This window comes from Pteropus medius, unplaced genomic scaffold (genome assembly GCF_902729225.1).
Source record: "Pteropus medius unplaced genomic scaffold, Ma_sr-lr_union100, whole genome shotgun sequence".
NCBI classification, from domain to species: Eukaryota; Metazoa; Chordata; class Mammalia; order Chiroptera; family Pteropodidae; genus Pteropus; species Pteropus medius.
Window position 1 is genome coordinate 32,363,628 of NW_024351730.1, and position 20,349 is coordinate 32,383,976.

General features: G+C 33.7%; 1 protein-coding gene and 1 pseudogene across 12 annotated transcripts in view; both read left to right on the forward strand.

Moving 5' to 3' along the window:
- Positions 1-20,349, forward strand: part of PTPN13 (protein tyrosine phosphatase non-receptor type 13) — a 168,479-nt gene that overhangs the window by 71,645 nt on the left and 76,485 nt on the right. For 11 of the 12 annotated variants that reach the window (XM_039845781.1, XM_039845783.1, XM_039845790.1 and 8 more), the window contains exons 7-8: positions 6,235-6,801; positions 19,947-20,042. In XM_039845781.1, the coding sequence (XP_039701715.1) occupies positions 6,235-6,801; positions 19,947-20,042 (663 nt within the window). The remainder of the gene's footprint in view (positions 1-6,234; positions 6,802-19,946; positions 20,043-20,349) is intronic. The other variant, XM_039845791.1, reaches the window with a different exon arrangement.
- On the forward strand, positions 10,825-10,940 carry LOC120588553 (uncharacterized; annotated as a pseudogene).

A 20,349-nucleotide genomic window follows, 5' to 3' on the forward strand; every position in this document is an offset into this window, starting at 1 on the left:
GTCCAAATGCAGATAACCTAGGATTAATGGTGGTGACTTAAAAAAAATGAACGGAGAAATCTTTAAATAGTCCGTTCATTGATTTTATTCTCTAATAGTCTTATCTCTTTATTGGAGAATATCTCCCATATATCTAAACTCATGAAAATTTTTAAGGAATTAGTTTGTCACTCAAGATATACCAAATTTTGTTGATGTTTATATTTTTGGTAATACTAGGGGTCCTTACACAGTAGTCTTTTTAAATTAAGTGCAATGGAAGAGGACTCCTCAGCCTCTCGTAGCTGTACAGTAGTACTGATCAAGGGCTTTCTCAATTTACCATTGACAAAGTTATAAAACCACACCTCAAAAACAGAATCAAAATAATATACTAGTGATAGTCATTACCACGCAGAAGCAATGAGAAGCTCATAGTCAATGGTTTATACTAATGTAAAAGCTTTAAGATAATAAAGAAAAATTACCTCGTGAAGAAATATTTTTCTAGGACACTGGTGTTACTTTTGGGCACTGCCAGTTCTCAGTCGTCAATAGTTACCTGCTACAAAGCAAGCTTGCCATACTACATTAGTAGTGAAGTATTCTCATTGATGTAAACCAATCTGAAACCTTTATGTAGTGTTAGCTTTAGTTTACTAGGCTCCTGACCACAATTATCAATAAAGAAAATGTCAAGATGGGCAGTGAGATACGGATTTAGATTTTAAAAAGTAAGCAATTTTAGGGATAATGCCTTGTAACTACATGATTTGATTGTTCAGTTAAAACTTAACAATAAAACTTTTCGTCTGTGAGTAAATTGCCTTAAAAGTCCCTCCTTATACCTTACCTCTGAGGTCTGTCGTAGAAGCTAAGGCTCAAACTGGTGGGCTGTCTGCCCCCACTTTGTTATTTAATACTGCCAATGCTGATAAAACGGCTTCACTAAGCAGAAAGAAAGCAAACCTTTCCTGCCAAGCTTACGATGGGAAACTACACCATGATCAGATCAGTATGATAGAGCTTCAGAACTTGGGTGTATTGATAATATCATGTTTCTTTTTTATGTGCTTGAACACATTTGTGAGAACAGATGGGGAATCGAGGAGCCTCTTTTAACCCTGAAATGTCATTTGAAGTTAGCTTCTAAGAGATGCTGTGAATTTTTTTGGGTCCGTGTGTGAGGGGAAAGGTAAATGGTGATATCCGATTAAGGATAATACCAGTCATTTATAACAAAAGTAGTTAAAATACAATGTACTTTACAAGGAAGATTATTTTCAACTTAACAAATAAATGGAATATGTTCTATTATGAAGACTTTTTGTTCTTAAAATCTTTTATTCACAGCTCTTCAAAGTTTATTGTTCCCCATTTAGTTTTTAGCAAGCTATGCACTCTCCAACAGGAAAATGTTTACGGTTTCATTTTAAATTTGGATGCTTATAATTGTATATAATCTAATGTCTGTGAATTCTATCTAGCCATTATAAATATCTCTGAACTCAGCCTCCTCAAGATATGGAAAATCCACCTATAATCACCACTTATCCTGTTGAATAATGTGATTTGTTTTATTTTAGAATAAACCTAAAACTTTTATAAGAGATCTTTTGATTTCTGGTTTCATGATTTCCTCTCAAAAGAACTTTCAAATTCCCCTTCAGTAGATATGCTGAGGAAAATAAAGCAGAAGCAAAAAGGAGACAAAATTTAGAATTTTATCTTGCCCTTGGTTGGAAGAGTTCATAATAGTTCATATGGGTTAATTCATTTATCCTGTCATGTCTAAGAAGAAGGCATAATGAATTATATTCACATTTTTTTAGATGAAGGAAGTGGGAAACGTGGAAATTAAGTGGCTTGACCAAGCTCATGGATTGAAGAATAAAACTAGAATTAAAAACCTACGTTTTTTTACTGTAATTTTTCTGGTGGATTATGCTACCTAAATTGGCTTTTAAAAGGTTTCAAAAGGTTATGTAATGAATCCATTTTACAAGCATTTTTTAAAAAAATATCTTTTATCAAGAGCTAGAAATACAAAAACAAAGAAGACGTGGTCCGTTGTATTATGTTATTGTTCCAGTTGGGGGTGGGGGTGGAAAAATGAGTAGGAGAGATGACAGATATATAATATAATGAATAATTTTTAATACAGTGAAAAAAATGTCCTAAAAGAGGCCCAGCATGCTCTGTGAGGATAGTGGAGGGGCCCACTAGCTCTACCAGGATGGGGAGCTATCAAAGCAGTTTCCACCCGAAACCTTTTAACAGCTCCAGCTTTCAGAAACAACATTAATTTCTTGTGATCAAAATGGATAATGAGCACAGCCATTACCTTAATTAATTAATTAATGATTTCGGTGCTATTTATTGCCTGTTAGATAAAATAGTTTTAATAATCTGCACTGTGCTTAGAAATATCTGGAAAACAGTTTAAGAAATTGCATTTTATCTAGTCTTAAATACTGTTATTAGCTAAGTGGCACTGATGTTAACTGGGCATGGTTTTCACTGATCTAGCAGACTTAGGCATCTAATAAATGAGCCTAGAATTCCATGTTTCTTCTCATTTATATGGCCCAATTCTGTATTTGAACTCTCATTTTGAGTTTTCATATTAATGAATTTTACTCTCTAGTGCTTTAGCAACATGAAGCACAATGATACTATATTGCTATACGTGATTCAATATATATCTTACCCACCTGTGAAGTCTTAATCAGGCAATTACATATCTAGTTATGTAGTTGAAGATAGTGAATATCATTAACATGGCAATAAAAACCTAGCATTTATAGAGCAGTAGTTATCCAAGAGGCTTTTTATTAGCAATTAGTCTTAGGCCTCATGATTAATGAAAAGACATGGCTCTCTTAGAATGCCATGGCCCACTATAGGTCATTAATAAATATCAATGACCTAAAAGAGAATGATAAATGTCCTGTTACTAATGGAATAGACTTATGATACATTTAGAAAGTCTCTGTTTTGGTGGTGGTCAGGATAGGCTTCAGAGAAAAAGTCATGTTTAAAATAAAACTATAAGATAAGAAACAACTAATCATTGAGGTCACGAGTAGACCATTCAGGACAGGGAAAAGAGTACATATGTACAAAGGTCCTTACTTATAAGAGAGTTTAACAGAGAAAATCCTGTGGCCTGAATGGAATAAGAGAAGTGGAGATGTGACTAAAAAAATCCTGTGGCCTGAATGGAATAAGAGAAGTGGAGATGTGACTAAAAAAATTCAAGTGGTAGACCCAAATGGAGTCTTGATTTTATTTAGAGTGCAATCGTATTCCTTTGAGACTTATTGAACGAGGTAGCAGTATCATGGAATTCATATTTTGAAAAGATAAGTCTGGCTGCTGAGTCAGGGATAGCTGGATGAAGAAAGTAGAAGCAGGGGGGCCTATTCAGAAGCCACTGCAGTTATCTAGTCAAGTGATTATGTTCATTGGGAATAAGGTGATGCCAATGGAATTGAAAATAATCACATGGAGTAAGATATCTTTGAGATTTAAATAGCCAGCACACTCTGGTGGGTTTGATATAGGGAATAAGGAAGATGAAAGATTTTAGGATGGTACTTATATCTCTGTTTTGAGCAATCAGTTGAATAATGGTGCCACTTATTGTAATTGGAAAGACGGAGGTAGAATGGACATCTCTGTATGTGAGAAGTAAAAGATTAGTTTTAAGCGTGTTCAGTTTGAGGTGCTTTCTAAGATATACTAGTAGCAGTTCCAATTATATAAGATTAGAGCTCCCAGAAAAATATAAATTTGGGAGTTGTCAGTTTATAGATAATGTTTAAAGACTTGTTAATGCATGAAATTATTTAAGGAAAGAGTGAAAAATAGGGTTCCAAAACTGGTACATGAGGAAATCCAACATTTGAATATCCAGTAGAGGAAGAGGAAAAAGCAAAGACTAAGAATGAGCAGTCTGAGAAGTAGGAGGAAACCAAGGCTTGTAAAAAGAAAAGTGATTCATTAAGGGATTGTTATCCCTAACTGTTGTTGCTGAGAGAGGTAAGTAAGATGCGGATACAAAAGTGTCCATTAGATTTGGTAAAATGGTCATTTATGATACATGATGAGAGTTGCCAAGGTGTGGAGGAGTTGAAAGTTGGCTAAAGTAGATAGAATAATGAATGGAAACTGAGAAATTAGAGGGAAATGTGGTAACTAGAGGGAAACGCTGTAACATAAGGAAAGGTTGTGTTTAGCTTGGTTTTTATGATGGGAACATTAGAGCATGTTCGTATACTAATGGGAATGATGGGCAAGTAATGAAGATGTAAGCAGAGAGGGGAGAAGTTAACCAAAAAAATAAAATCTTTGATAAAGTAAAGGGAGCCGGGAATTGAACATGTATTGGGTATTGGCCTTCAATTGATCAGAAAAGTCATCCTTTGAGACAACAGGGAAAAGATTTGCAGACCTGGATAGATGTGTACAATTAGTCATGGGAAAATGAGAAAGCTCTCTTCTGACAGCTTCTGTTTTCTTGGTGGCAGATGAGACAGGATCATTGGGTAAAAGAGAAGAGGGAGTTCAGGTGGGAAATTTGAAGAATGAGGGAAAATGACGCAGTTGTTGTGGAAAGTGAGTGAACTTACCGTTAACACATGATATCAAGTATCCAAGGTGGTCGACCATGAATTTATGGCGTTGCCAGAATATTCACTTGTTTGCTTTTTCTCCAAGTTTTGACTACTTCCCGGTAGTCAAAGTAGTAAAAGAAGACATTGTAGAATTTAACTATGGTTGCATGATCCTTAAATCCTTACAATTCATATTTTTTTCTAATATATTCTATCATTTTTCAAGAATATCTCTGTTCTCTATTTCTTAATAAAATTTTAAATTAATGAGTTTCAATATGTCGTTTGTTTAAGAATATAATTTACCCCTAAAATACTGTAACATAGACATCTGTTTATAATCTTTAAATTAGATTAGAAGTTAGAGTCTATGGCAATCTTTGTGTCTGGATGTGGTGTGGTACATTTCTCAGTATTCTTTGTGATACATGCCCCAAATATTGTTATCCTTGTATGCACTTGAAGTGGATCCATGTTCAGGGAAGGATCGGTTGCAAGAAAAGCAAAATGTTCAAATCTGATTCTCAAGTTAGCAAGTATTTGTTGCCATTCTGGAATGAATTCACTTTTCTAAGATTTTTTAAGGTAAATTTTGTGATCAGGTAATTAAAGCTTAGAAATGTTACCCTGAAGAGTCAATTGAAGTTTTCAAAAGAAGGTTTCAGTCATTATTTTGTATTGTATACATAGCAAAAAGGTAATCAAAGAGGGATCACTGAAGGTTACACAGGAACTGTGTTCTTCTACATTTCTTTTTCAATAGTAGAGCCATACATGTGATCTTTTTCTTGTTAAACTGTGAATTAAAAAAATTAATTTAGGGTTGGGCATTTTTGCCATGTCAGTGCATTTACAGACTGATGCACTGAAAAAATTAAAATGGCTTACTGATTTTAACTATATCAATGACTAAAGAATAAATAAGAATTGGTACTTTATTCTAATTGACGAATATTGATACATTGTATTCCAGAGGAAAAACTATATTAGTACATAATGGTCTGCCATGAAAAAATTAAGTTTTTTACAAATTTAAACACAATCAAATTATATGGATTTCAAACAATAAAATTTTCAGAAAATATATCTAATTATAATAAAAATTTTGTACTTAAGAATTCAAAATGCTACAACCTTTTTTCCATCCAAAATATAGCAAGAATTCTTTGTTTCTTCTTTAAACGTATTTATTTAAATGAACAGAAAACACCAGGGCTTTATATTGAAATATACATGTTTGAATTATACCTTTAGAATTTAAAAGGGTAAACTGTATATTCTATTATTATCTGAAATTACTTCACGGGTAATAGTTTATCGAAGCGAATAGTGTCAGAAACTTATCTGTTTTTATAAACCAATAATTCACCTTCGATAAATATAAAATACTACACAAAAAAGTGAGCTGAAAATATTATTGATTTTATTAGATAAGAAATATTGGACAATGAAAAGTTATACAAACATAGAATCTCTTTTCACTTCCACTGTCACCACCACCACCATTCCATTTCATCTCTGATCCTCCATTTGGAGAATTAGAAAATTGCCACTGCTTTCACTTTCAATAGTAAGGTTACATTCCAGTTATTTTCTAAAAATTCTGTGCATACATGATAGATTCTTATCATTCCAGGAAGAAGCTCTACTTCTGATGTACTAGACATACACAAGTCTCCATTCTCTCATCAGACCTTTCTTAACAAAGGGCTTAGTAAATCTATGGGATTTCTGTCCATCAGAGATACACAAGATGAGGAAGACTATTTCAAGGACATTTCATCAGATAATAATTCTGGACATGAAGATTCTGAAAATACCTGCCCTCCTTACCAGTTCAAAACTAGTGGCCCAGAAAAAAAAGCTCTTCCTGGCTCCGATGTCCTATCCAAGAAGAAGATCTGGGCTTCATCCATGGACTTGCTTTGCACAGCTGACAGAGACTTCTCTTCTGGGGAGACCTGCAGATATCGACACTGTCTCCCTGAGGCAGTAGCAGTGCGGTCTTCAACTGCTCCTAGAAAAAAGGAAGCAAGATACTCAGATGGAAGCATAGCCTTGGATATCTTTGGCCCTCAGAAAATGGATCCTATATTTCACACGCGAGAATTGCCCACCTCCTCAGCAATATCAAGTGCTTTGGACCGAATCCGAGAGAGACAAAAGAAACTTCAGGTTCTGAGAGAAGCCATGAATGTAGAAGGTTAGTAATTTTGTGTGTTCAAGAGAGAATTGAAATGTTTAAAATTGTGTCTTGAAATAAAGAAGGGTTGTTAAACCATTCCACAAGTCTTATTTCCACTGCCAAACCTTTGTACCCTAGTTAGTCTTACTTCTCTATCAATTTCTGTTCTCCCTTCCACCAAAACCCTAGTCAAAGTGCACTGCTTCCACAAGTCACCCCTACTAAACATGCCCAGTCCAGTCACTTCTAAGTCTCAAAATTTTGGGTAGTGTATTGTTAGATTGTAAGCTTCTCCAGGGCAGGAGCCATGTTTTCTACTTCTTTTTAATCTTCCACGGCAACACGGGCCTTCCAAAAAGGACTGGTTCATGGAAATGAAATAAAATTAATCGAAATCAGCATTCCTAGGGAGGCAGGGTTGTGTGAAGATAGTGCAGTGGTTCCCAAACCACCAGCTTCAGAAAACAAATTTTGGTACATAATTCCTGGAGATTATAATTTATTTGGTCTGGAACGGAGTTTTAAAATCATAGTATTTAAATTTATAGATTTAGAGTCAGAGAGCCTAGGTGTGAATTATTTAGTCCATTCGGGAGTTACATGATCCTTACTTCAGCAATTGGGCCTAAGAGCGATTATACTCTTAAGTTACCCCATCTGTAAAATGTTCTTTACAAAAATAGATTAATTGAGTAATGAGTGTAAAGTGATTAATAAATCAGATTATTGCATTATTAGTATAAGAGGCATAAAAACATAAACGATAAATTCTTATTTGCGGGGCAAACCTCTTTTTCAAAAATTCCTGTTTCACACACAAATCTCAATATTTTGAATGGGATAAAACTGTGTTCTAGATATCTGGATAGAGGCTATTTTTAATATAAGTAGATGGAAGAGAAAGCGAGAGCATTGTCAATCTAATATTCCTAGGCAATCTCTGGGACATTAAAGGGAACTTTAGGGTATTTTCTAGTCCAGTGAGAGTAATGACATCACCAGGGGTCATATTTATTTTTAAGGTCATTATTCCAGTAGGATATTTTTGATTCATAGATTACCTTTAAAGCACTCTGCTAAAGGTTTGTTCTGTTAGGCATGGTTCTGGAACTGAACGTATTCTCTACATTGTGCTTTATTTCTACATTGTAGTTGTTTTTTTAAATCCAGGAATTGCAAAGTAGTAAATAACTTGAAGTTTTGGAGGAAATTATTGAACATTTAAATGATATTATAGGTTTGTATATACACATTTTTAAAAATATAGGCCAACTTTATGAGAAGGTCATATATAATCCTTATCTGAAAACTGAATTTCAAAGACAGAAAATAAAAACTTAGAAATTTGTTTATGCACTATGTCACTGTTTAATCAGTAAACTTTTAGAGTTGTGACAGAAAGAATAGGTACTTCCTGCATCTTAAAATAGTCTCCCCTTTCAGAAGTTATATTCTATGACTATTTAATGTTGCACAACAGCTAGCATATGAATAATAATTTAGCCTGACCTCATGAGCATTTACGTAAAGCATTTTTTTCCTACGATGAGCAATTTCCTTGCCCATCGTAGGAAAAAAAAAAACAAAAACCAGATTCTCAGTTATTCAACTAGATAAACCATGGTAGTCTCAGAATATAATGAAGATAGATATCAATATAGATGACCATACCTAACATTTAAGAGATTGAATAATATATTTTCTTAACATATTTCTAATGTTCTCATATTGCAAAAGATTATTTGACTTAATGTTTAGTAAATGAATAATAATTAGTGGATTAGTGGAGTTTGAGGAAAGTATTTTTTTTCAATTGAACCTTGGTTTGAGAGTTAAACAATGAAGAAATCAAACATTATCGAAAATGTACTTAATCTGTTTAATCATGCTACAATAATCTATTATGTTTTGTTTTAATAGGTTATTTTGTTGATTACCTATAAAATGACAATTAGGCCAATTATGTCCTAGTTTGCATATAAGTCTTATTTTCTCAGGTAATGCATGCATGCACGCATGTCTGTTAAGAAAACTCAAATAGGCCAAATTGTTCCCAAATACGCTTATTTATATATGAAGATAATTTATAATCTTCGTAGACCTTTATTTATTAAAAATGGTAACATGTTATGAAACGGTTTCCAGATTTAGAAATTTTAGATTCATTACAAGAGATACAAGAAGAGAAAAATAATTCTTTTTAAAATTAAAATATGCTTTGAACTCTTTGATGCAGGAGTTTCCATTCTGAAATCTTTCTTTGCTACTAAAGAGTTTTCAAAAGCATTTGCTCCCATAAAGAACCTGTGCATTTTTTTCCAGAGTATATTTTATAACCAAGTTAAACAAAACACCTTGAAAATGTTGGCTTATTATGGAAATGCTTACACCACCTTAAATAAACTTCATTATTATACAGTAACATGCAGTTAGTAATAAATTATATTTGCTTTAGGCTAAAGCATTATTCGAAAGGAATGCTTGATGTTTGGAATTCAAAAGCAGTAATTCTTATGAGTTATTTAGTTGAGTAACTTGTTGGTTTTATGCTGGGATGTCTCACTCTAAAGGTGAGGTGATTTATGTTAGCTGTGTGAGCAAAAGTACAGATTGCTGATAGAAATTTTTGGTAGTGTACAAAGAAGAAAAAAGAATAGAAAATAATATAAATCCCATTTATCTCATTTAATTCTCATAAACAGTATCCCTTTTATGTGTGAGAAAGCAAGCAGAACAGTGAATGCTTCTAGTGTGTACATTTTCTTGTACACGTTTTCCTTTAAAATAATCTTGTTTAAAGCATTTTAAAATATTGCTAATGCTCTGTACAATTTTTTTGATCTTTAATTTTTGCAGTTGCTACTGGGTATCAGCAATTTTAGAATTAAAAGAAGTCTTAGAGCACATGTTCTTGAGTTTGCGAAGATTTAATAACATATCCAATTATCACATAACTAGTTAATGATAGAGTTTTCATCGTTATGGGAGATCGTAGATTTCCATCACAGATTTCAGAGTTCCATTCTAAGGATTTTTCACTACATGTTACTTCCTAATTTTTGTTTTAAATATGTGTTCTAGTGTTTATTGGGTTAACATAACCATCAGAAGAAAAGAAATTGCTAAATTTGCTTGTCCTTTTGGATGTACGAAAGGCTCATTCAACCAGTAGGAAAGACAATTGTCTCCTTCAACCTCAGATGTATAGCCTTTCCTTAGCCCAAGCCCCATCCCCTTGAAAGAAGCCTTTACCTAAATCACCTCCACAGCATCTATTCAGCCGAAAATGTCAACCAGCCAACAGCACAAGGAGATCAGACCTTAAAATCATGAAGTTTGGTACTGGAAAGAAATAGATACCATTTAAACCAGACATCTCATTTTCAGAGGCCCAGAGTAAACTAGTAACTAACAGCTGTATTTAGAATCCAGGTCTCTTGAGCCTCAGAATAAGGTTTTTTTCCTACTGCTATTCTGATTTCAAGCAGAAACCAAATAAATTTCAGATACATTGTCAGGAAAACTTCTTTACTGCCTGGGAAGTTGGACATTAAATTAACAGCCTAACAAAGCCCTTATTAAGTCTCTTCCAAATCTAATAAAATTATGTAATTTTTAATACGGTGAAACAAGATGGTGTTATGAAAGAAAGGTTCGAAATGAAGCACTTTTGGTTCTTTTGACAATAAACCACTCTGGAGGGGGTTAGGGCGGAGCTCCATTGTGTCACACGCTCCACTGTGATAGATTACGTTTTGTTGGATCTTTACTAAGGTATGATCTGTAAGATGGTTATCCTGCAGCTGATGGGATAAGGGAGTAAACTATCAAAAAGCAGCAGTTGACGTTGAGTTCTCTGATTTCTTTGGGAACAAAATAAGAAAATTAAGAATAAAAACAATTCCAAGACAGAAACTGTAGTTGAAGTTTAAAAACTATAAATGTAGGACATGGTTCCATAGTGTAGCGGTTAGCACGTCTGCTTTACATGCAGAAGGTTCTGGGTTCACGCCCCAGTGGAGCCACAGTCCATGATCTGCAGTCTACGGCCATGCCACCCTGAACAAGCCCGAAGTCTGATCTCGGAAGCTAAGCAGGTTCGGGCCTGGTTAGTACTTGGATGGGAGACCACCTAGGAAGACCAGGTGCTGTAAGCATAAATAATAATAAATTTTAAAAAAGAATTATAAATATAAGATTATTACTATGATTATTAAGTTAACAACCTTTCAGATAATACTCTACGTACATAAAGCAATAGAGAAGGGGCAAGAAGAAACAACAGATTTCTCTCATGAAAACTAGTTTTAAATTTTAATGTCATTCTCTTTTATTGCTTTCTTTTTTTCACCTCGAGCATAGGACTGCTCTATTCTACTCTTTTCCCTTCTTCCTTATTCCCAGTATTTTCTTTTTCACCTCTATTCCGTCTCAAGATCTGAGAAATTGTCTGTTTTCTAATAGGAGTATTTATTGTCGTCTCTCTCGTGATATAATTACCACACACTCCCTATCCTTTGCTCTCTGGGTTGGCAACACATTCCTTATTACGAGAGACTGACTTGGAACCAGTACTGTGAGTATAGTATGAATAGCACTCCACACCCTGGGTGGGGACCATGAATAGCATTTTGCTTCCAACAGTCAAAACTCCTCTGCATTCTGTAGAATACTAGAAGAGAGAGTATGCATAACAGATATAATTAAATCCTGCAAAAGTGATTATGGGTAAACATGACTTATTTAAGGAGTTTTAAGTCAACTACTTTACATCAAAATTAAATGTTGTTTTCTTTCTTTCAATGCTTTTACCGCTGGTCTAGCCTAGTTTAGCTGTTCTGTGACTGTCCTGTGAATACAGCTTAACCTCTGTTGTGCAACTGGAATATGTAAACACTCAAGTATGTGAGCCTGTTCTCATTATAGAGGCACCTTAATGTTTGATTTCCATGAGAAGATCGAATTTGAAAGTTCATATATTTTTATAGTTACGTTTCAGAAAAGCAAGGAATGAGTTCATCATTTAAGATACTTCCAATGACATTTTATGAAAAGAAATTTTCTTCAAAACTTATCTCTCTTTTCTAAAATCCAAAACTAGCCAAGATGAGCTATTCAGTTTTTATTCACCTTATTTCTCTGAATAGAATTTTAAAAAGGTATAATTGAGTTATTATTTAGATTACTCCAAGAACTAAATTAAATAATTTTAATATCCAGTTTCTATTTCACTCATCACTTCCACAGAAATAAATATAAGCAGGGATTTTATGTGGTATCGGTCTAATATCACATATATTTCAGATATTAATAACTTAATTATTATACTACTAAGATGCAAACATATTTTGTATCTCCGAAGAGCATAATAGATGGACCCAGCATCTTAGCCAGAAAGGATCAAGTGCCTACTCTGTTTCTAGGGTTGAATTATAAAAAGATCAGCATCATCCAATAGAACTTCAGGGGAGGAAATGTTCTCTCTCTACAAAGTCCACCTCAGTAGCTACAAGCCACATGTGACTATTGAGTGCTTACATTTTGGCTAGTGCAACTGAGGAACTGAATATTGTATTTAAGTTTACAAAGTTATATAAAGTTAGTATAGTATAAAATATTAATGTTCAGCTGAGGAAAGATTGGTTTGATAGAAGGTGTGCAGCTACTTGTTCTTTAAAATACAACTGATAAGAAATATTTCATTTTTAAGCACTAAGGAAAGTTAAAGGTGAAATGAGTAAAAATTTTCCATCATCTATATTCATAGTAACATAATTTGATTTTGGAGTCCACAGAAATCGTAGGCTACTTTATCAGAAATTAGGTACCTAATTTAAATCTAACTCATACACAGTTAACATAGACCCAATTTGGCTTTACCATAGACACCGTCTAAGAAGCATGGACTGATATGTTTTAAGAAAGGTTTAAAATGGATCTTACTAGCAATGGGTATCATCGCAATTTTTAAAACCCAGCAACTTTTTCATCCTAGTCGGTTCTTTCTGTTGCCCATGGACTATGGAAATAGCTTTCTAAATTGATCTCGCAGCAACAATTTGTCTTTCATTTCCCTGCCATGAAAATTTGAATACATTCTTTCTCTGCCTCCAGCCATTTAATGTTCCATCATCTGAGCAGAATAAAATTCTAGCTCCTTAGATCATGGTATTGAGGATCTTCACGATCGTATATTTTCAGTGTCGTCCTTTAGCACTTCCCATCTCACACCTCACTCCAACACCATGTACACTTTTACACATTGTCTGTCTGTCTGTCTGTCTGTCTCTTTCTCTCTCTCTCTCTTCCCCTTCCCTCCCTCCCTCCATACATGCCATTTTGTATTTTTATGTCTTTATTCATGCAGCTTTCTGTTTTAAGACTATCAAAGCTTTTAGGCATTGCCTGGATCAGGAAGCTTTCTCTCACCTTCCCAGTTTAAGATGGTCACCTGTGTTTTTCACTGAAATTATTTGTTTAGAAGAGCTTGTTTCTCCTGCTGTAGACATCAGTTATTTGGCCTAAACATCTACATATAATAGATACTCATAATTGTTTGTTAATCTAAACTGAGTATTGTAATGTGGCTATTAATATTAAATATTTTGTATCTTCAGTGGTGCTATTTCAGATACGAGAGACAACAGTATTCTCTGATGAATTATAGTGAGGAGAAATCCTACCTCCTTCTCCTCTTCTTTGTCCAATTCTAAGAGAAAATCACTTATTTGTCTGTCATAGCCTGAGCAACCAACAGCAAATGCAATCAATTTCCTTTAGACTTCTGTACTATTTGAAAGCTTTAGAAAGGTCAGTAAAGTCATAACAGCAGAGGATCCTGGAAGATGCTAGAAGAGTGGTACAGACATCTCAGATGCAAGTCATAGCCTAAGTTTGTGGCTACTACATTACACAAGACCCCCACAGAAGAAATTGGAGACTATTCGTTCTTTTTGCCATTCCTACTCTGCACAAATTTTACATCTTTAAATTAATGTACAGTTCACTGAGCATTTATCCATATATTCTTCCTCATTTACATGTATTCATACTTGCCTAAGTTACTAGTTAAAATTTTTGATCATATCTAGCTCTCATGCGATTTTAGAATATATTCTATTCATATATCCTACAATATGATATAATATAGAATGCAGAGGACTCCAGTGAACATATAAAAAGTACAATAGCTAATTTCCAGAGATTAACCCCTTAAAAAGAAAGCATAGAGAAAAACACTTCATGCATAAATATATAACATTATTATTTTTCTATACTTTATTTGAAAATTGAAATATTTTATTAGGGTTCACAATCTTTAAAAAATGCAAGGTTTTAAAATTTTATGGTTCTGAGCTACAAAACCAGTCATTTTGTGCATTTCTTCTTGAAACTTCTATCTGTAATTTGAGTCATGTATTTAAGGTAAAAGAATGTCAAGCTAAAGTGGTTATTTAATTCCTGATGTTGCAGTTGGCTGTCTTACTTTCTGCATGTTACTTGTCTGAGCTTGAATACGTGTCACCTATAAATAGTGTTTTTAGATTAGTTTGTGCTGGCTTAGATTCCTTTAATGTGAAGATTATAGATTTGAATATTTCATCTGAAACAGTTTTATGTAAATTCAGAATATTGTGCAAATCTTCGTATCTTCTAAACATTAAAAAGCATACTGTTCCTGATCACATGCCACAACTTTATATGTGTAAAGTGTTAAGTGGGTTAAGTGATGGTAGAAATTGCGACTCTCAGTTGTCAAGAACTCATGTCAAAACATTCTAGTCTATTGGAAAGCTGCTTTTTATTGTTACTATGTAAGTGGAGTCAAATATGATTATTAGAGTTGGAGTGATTTTTGTTTATAGAATCAAATTACAGTTATAGGATAGTAAAATGTCAGGATTTTATACCTTGTATTCTGACAAAAAATATGTACTCTGAATTATCGTAAAATAGTACTAGAAATTAAAAGCTTCCTTCAAATGTCAGAACATGTGCTTATGAAATCTCTATCACTAGACTTCTCTCCAAATGTTAATTCTTTAAGCCATTCCTCTGTAGTCTCCCCCTTTTTTAATTTTCTCATTGCTATTCTACAAAATGTATTTTAGAGAAAATATATTCCTCTATGTTTTATGTGTTTATTTACATATATTCACACACACCCTATTAGGTGCTTCTGATTTGATGATATACGTGTAGGCTGATTTTATGCTCCCTTTTTTTTTTTTTTTTTTTTTTTTGGTACTCATAAGTGTTTCTGCACTAAGATTCTTTACTACAACTTCATTTTCCATATCTGCAAACTAAGTACTTATAGGAAGCCAAAAGAAGGAAATTGTCTAGTGAAATGAAGAATAATCATGGACCCTAAGTGGACCCTAGTACTCTGATTTGTACAATGTAGGTTTCGTTTAAATATTTACTAGCTGAGAAAAGAAACTTGCCAACCAAGAAATTAGATATTGAGTCTAATTTTATCCTACAAAAGGCAAATAAATTTAGTTTTGCAGTTGTAATAATGAAAGCTCAGATTTTTCTATTACAGTTTTAACCTTGCAATGAAAGTGGCCACATGTGCATTTTATAAAGTGTGTATTTGAACATTCTTGTAGGTCCACTGCACATCATTCAAGAATTTTGGCATTCAGAAAACTTTGTAGTATTATATACTTAGAAGTATCTCTTTGTTAAAAAAATAATAGTCTGGCACTTTCTAATTAAAATAACAATTATTAGGATTTGTTAATGCTGGGAGGTGGGTAATAAGGTTTTACTGTTCTCTCTTTTCCATTTAGAACTTTTCATTATAAAAAGTTGGGGTGTTTGTTTTGTTTTGTTTTGTTTTGTTTTGTTTTGTTTTGTTTTGTTTTGTTTTAATCACACAGCTAATATCACATTTCTAGGATCTGGACCAAATCTAAAGTGCTAATAATATACTTTTAGATAGAGATAGAAAATATATGTGGTGTCTGGATGCTCCAAAAAGAAAAGTTATTAATAATGTTAAGGACAGCTCATGGAAAGTTAGGGACTGCCCTTCTGCAGACCAGAACAGAAGAGGAAAGCTACGCTCTATCTAGTTAGTGTCTACTGGATGCTTTAATATAGGTCATCTCAGAAAGCCAATAAATGCTCCTACGCAAATGATCTGTGAGCATGGAAAATGGGCCACTCTGTATAAACCAATTATGCAAGGTACTTATGGTGAAGGACATGCAATTTTATAATAATTCCTGAAATGGTCAAATTTATTATTTAAGTCAGAAATTTATTATTTAAGTCAGAAATTTTCAAGGGCTAACCTTTCTTGTAAGCATGAGTGTGTAGTAAATTTTGGCTGAGAACTTTAATCTGATTATAACCTTATAAGCATGAGTGAGAGGTAAATATTGCCTGGGAACTTTAATCTCATTATATCTGTCATGTCATTACATGAAAAGAACGTGGCTAACAGCCTTTTAAAAGATATATTCCAGAATACAATAAGCTCCCAAAAAAGATTCCTACCACTTTAATTAACATAGATACCCACCCCTACCCCAATCTTAAGGGGAAAAAATGTCTTCTTACCCCTTAATAGTCCTGCTAACCTAGTCATCCATTATATATGGAATGCTAGCCCCCTATTACTATAAAGCAGTAAAGCATCATAAGGCAATTCCCTTTCTCCCTGCAGATGTGGTACTGAGACCATTTATAGACCAATAGTTCCTCAGGGGAGGATGATTTATTGTAATTTCTTTAAGAGGGGTTTGTCGAAGTTACATTACAGAAGAAACCCAAGAATTAAAAACTTTACTAGTGTTGTCAGACTAAACTAAAGAAAAAAGAAACAAAACATAAGCTAGCAAGAGAGGGGAAATATGGACATGTAAAAAAAGAACAATTATAAAGCATCACCAAAGAATGCAAATTAGAATTAAAATTTATTTACTAACTTATAGCCATTTACAGAAATAGTCATTAAATAGTAAATTTATTTAATGTAGGGTGTGAAGTTATTATTGCATGGCATAATCCAAGTGACTGAAGTTGTGCGCTTCAGTCATACAATAGACTTTATAAGCTACTTTTCTTTGTAAGGTAAAACTGTACCTCTGTACATTAGCCTTACTGATTTTACTGCACTGTATGTTGCAATACCAGGTTTGTAATTTGGTCAAGTTACTTTGGGAAAATTGCTCAAAAATTTTAGCATGGGGGGTTTATAATAGTAATACAAAAAGTTATTTGGTGCTCCTTGAAAATAGCCATTCTTCTCAAGTAATCATTTAACTATGTTCGATGAAGTTAAATAGTATTAGATAAAACTATTGTTTTGACATCTGCGATTCTTTCCAATCACATTCATCTTAAACCAGAGGATTTAAAAAAATTATCTTATTTATTTTACCATAAGACTATGGTTGAACGGAATCATTTTTTAAAACAAACACTGGTAAATACTTGAATTTTCAATTCCAAACTCTTTTCATTAATTATAGTATTATTTGATACTCATGTTCACTGTATACAAAGCTGGACAAAGGAGGAATCTCATATGTTATACCTACTTCTCCAGGTAAATATTGTCATAGAACAATGCACAGCCTCCTCTCCTTCAAGTCCATAGCCAGTCATTTATTCTTCTACTCCTCTCGTTTATTTAAAGTTTTGTCTCAGCGTGATCTCCTAACTCTTCCAGCCATTATTTCCATCCTGGTTCTACAAGCCTGATTCCTATGATGCTATTTGACTATTTCCTTCATGCATCCATCTTTTTTTCTTTTAAGAATCTTTATTGAACAATTTCTAGCACAAAGGAAGATTCATTTTGTGAAGCCCCTGTTCTCAAGCTTGCAAACTAGCGAAAAAGAATTCCTCACATACCTTGATTATCTGCTGCCATACATTCCATGTCACTCCTCGGTCCTAGATATTGTCCATGTCTACTTTTTCTAGTGTCAAGGAAAAGCCACAAAACCATCCTGTTGGGTTCCAACATAATTCATGCATTCTAGCCTAAACTCTCACGGCTACATGGAAGCTTTCATGTGGTTTTTGCTGATTTACCACATTCTTCACAGCAGAATTTCTTTACTGTTTTCAAGCTCCCCATTAATCTTGCTCCCAGAAAGTGATTCACTTTTTATTACCAAGAATAAGACAACTTTCTGATATATATTGAAATTCTCTCTGTATTTTCTCTCTTTCCCTTGCCCATCATTTCTTTGTCTTAAAAAGAAAAGCTTCTTTCTCCTTGCAAAACTAACCAACCCATGTGTGTAGGGGTTTGTTTTTTTTTCCCTGTCTTCTTAGAACATTTTTTTCATCAGTTTTCTCCACGATCATTTACAACTTCAATCTTCCCCAATCCACAGATTTATTATCCACTGCCTAAATCATTCTCAGACATTCCACTCTGCCAAAAAGACCCTGATAACTCATTCAGTCTATTTTTTAAAATCATTTTCCTTTCTCAAACCCTTAAACTTATTGAAAAAATAGTGTATACTCATTTTCTCAATTTCATACCATCTAGTCCTTCTTTAACCCTTTCTGATTTGGCCTCTGACTTGTCTGTGCTAACTTGTCTGACTGGAAATAGTTCTCTTAAAGGTCATCAGTGACCGTCATGTAACACATACTCATCTATTCATTTATGCGTTCATTCATATTCATTGAGAAAACATTTATTATGTGCTTGCTATGCACCAGATGCTTGGTAGATACTAGAAGTACATTTAAAAAAGACACAATCTTTTTTGTCAGAGAGTTTTTAACTTAGGTAGAGGAAACAAACAACTAGAGAATTTTCAGGCAGTGGAAGAGTCGCATCTAGTTAAGCATAAAGCAATAAGAAAGTAAGAGAAGCAATGTCTAACTCAGCCTTTAGGTGATCATGAAAGACTTGTGTTGAAGTTGAGGCTTCTCTTAAAGGAAAAAGAAAAAATATTCAGGAAAATAAAAGAAGAGGGGGAGGGACAACATTTCTAGCTGACAAAGTATGTTTCAGGAGGAACCTAAAAATTTCTATGCTTTTATAAATGTGTGAATTTGGAACGAGAATGAAGAATTTGGGGAAGTAGATGACGATGAGGCCACAGAACAAGGGTTTTACTTGCATTGGATTTTTAAAGTTTTATTTAAATGTTTGTGTATATGTATGTTTTGAGGGGTGTGGGGAGAGAGATCTATATTTTTCATGTTTCTAAAAAGTGAATCTGTGATTTCGCAGTATCAAGAGCCACTGCTATAAATGCAGTCAAGATCAGGTTATGAAAGTCTTTGAATATCAAGCTAAGAAGTTTTTAAACTATATGTTGAGGACTCTAGTTTGAGAAATATAGCAATATGCTCAGATTCTTATTTCTGTAAAGTTCACTCTCTGTAATGTGAATTATAATGAGATGAGCAAGACTGCAGAAAAGAGAATCGGGACACATGAAATATTCCAGGCATGAGATGAATAGTGATCTGTGATAGCTATGGTGAGTATGAAGAGGAGGCAAGTCAAAAACATTTAGAAGGCAGAATTTAGATTTTAGTGGAGTCCTGCCCCCCATACAGAGCACACACTGTACAGCCCTGCACAGTCTCCCCCACTTCCAATGCTTACTTATCTCACTGTGGTGGAACTAAACAACCTGTCTCAAATTAAGTATTTTGTACTTCTACATTAAAAATTATTTGAGCTTTAGACTGTGTCTTTAGATTTTCTATCTCTTATAGCACCTAACACAGAGAATTACACATATTAAGCATTCAAAAACTGATATTAATGATGATTTTTATAGAGCATCCATTCTTTTCTAAGAGCTTTGTGTATGTTAATTCATTTTATGCTCACAACAACCCTATGAGGTACACAATTATTATGCCTCCTTTTCAGCTGAAGATGGGTCACAGAAAGGTTAAGTTACTTCCTAAAATCACGTACCCATGATTAGTGGAGCTGAGATTAAAATCCACTCAATCTGCTGTCAGGGTCCAGGCTCTTAACCAGTCTTCCGAACTGCCTCAAAATTGGAATCACATTGTTTGAATACCATCTAGCAAGTGGTAAATTTGAAGTAATGTATAAAATGTTACAGTCTTACTAGAGTAAACGTAATATTTTATTTGATTTGTGTGGAACTGCTAGAGTTTGCTTTCTAATGTTTGTGTTTTAATCCTTTTAGAAACACCTCGAAGATACAAAACTTACCACAGTGATATCTTTAGTACCTCCAGCGAAAGTCCATCTATTATTTCCTCTGAATCAGATTTCAGACAAGGTAAGAGATACCTCAACAAGCAAAATGTTTTTAAAAACCGTGATTTTCTTCTTTATCAGTAGTGTTGAGATAGGAGGTGTCAAAAGATTACTTCTATATAAAATTTAAGAATAATGAAAAGCTGCCACTTGTTCATTTTAATGGTATTATAGGAGCCTAATAGCAGTTTCACCGAACAATAAATGTAGTCATTTTCATAATATAGAAAATAATTCATTGTCTTAAAAACTAACATGACTTATCTCTAAAGAGTTTAATGACATTGTCATTAATTTGATTATGTGAATATTATTTGTAAAAATTATCT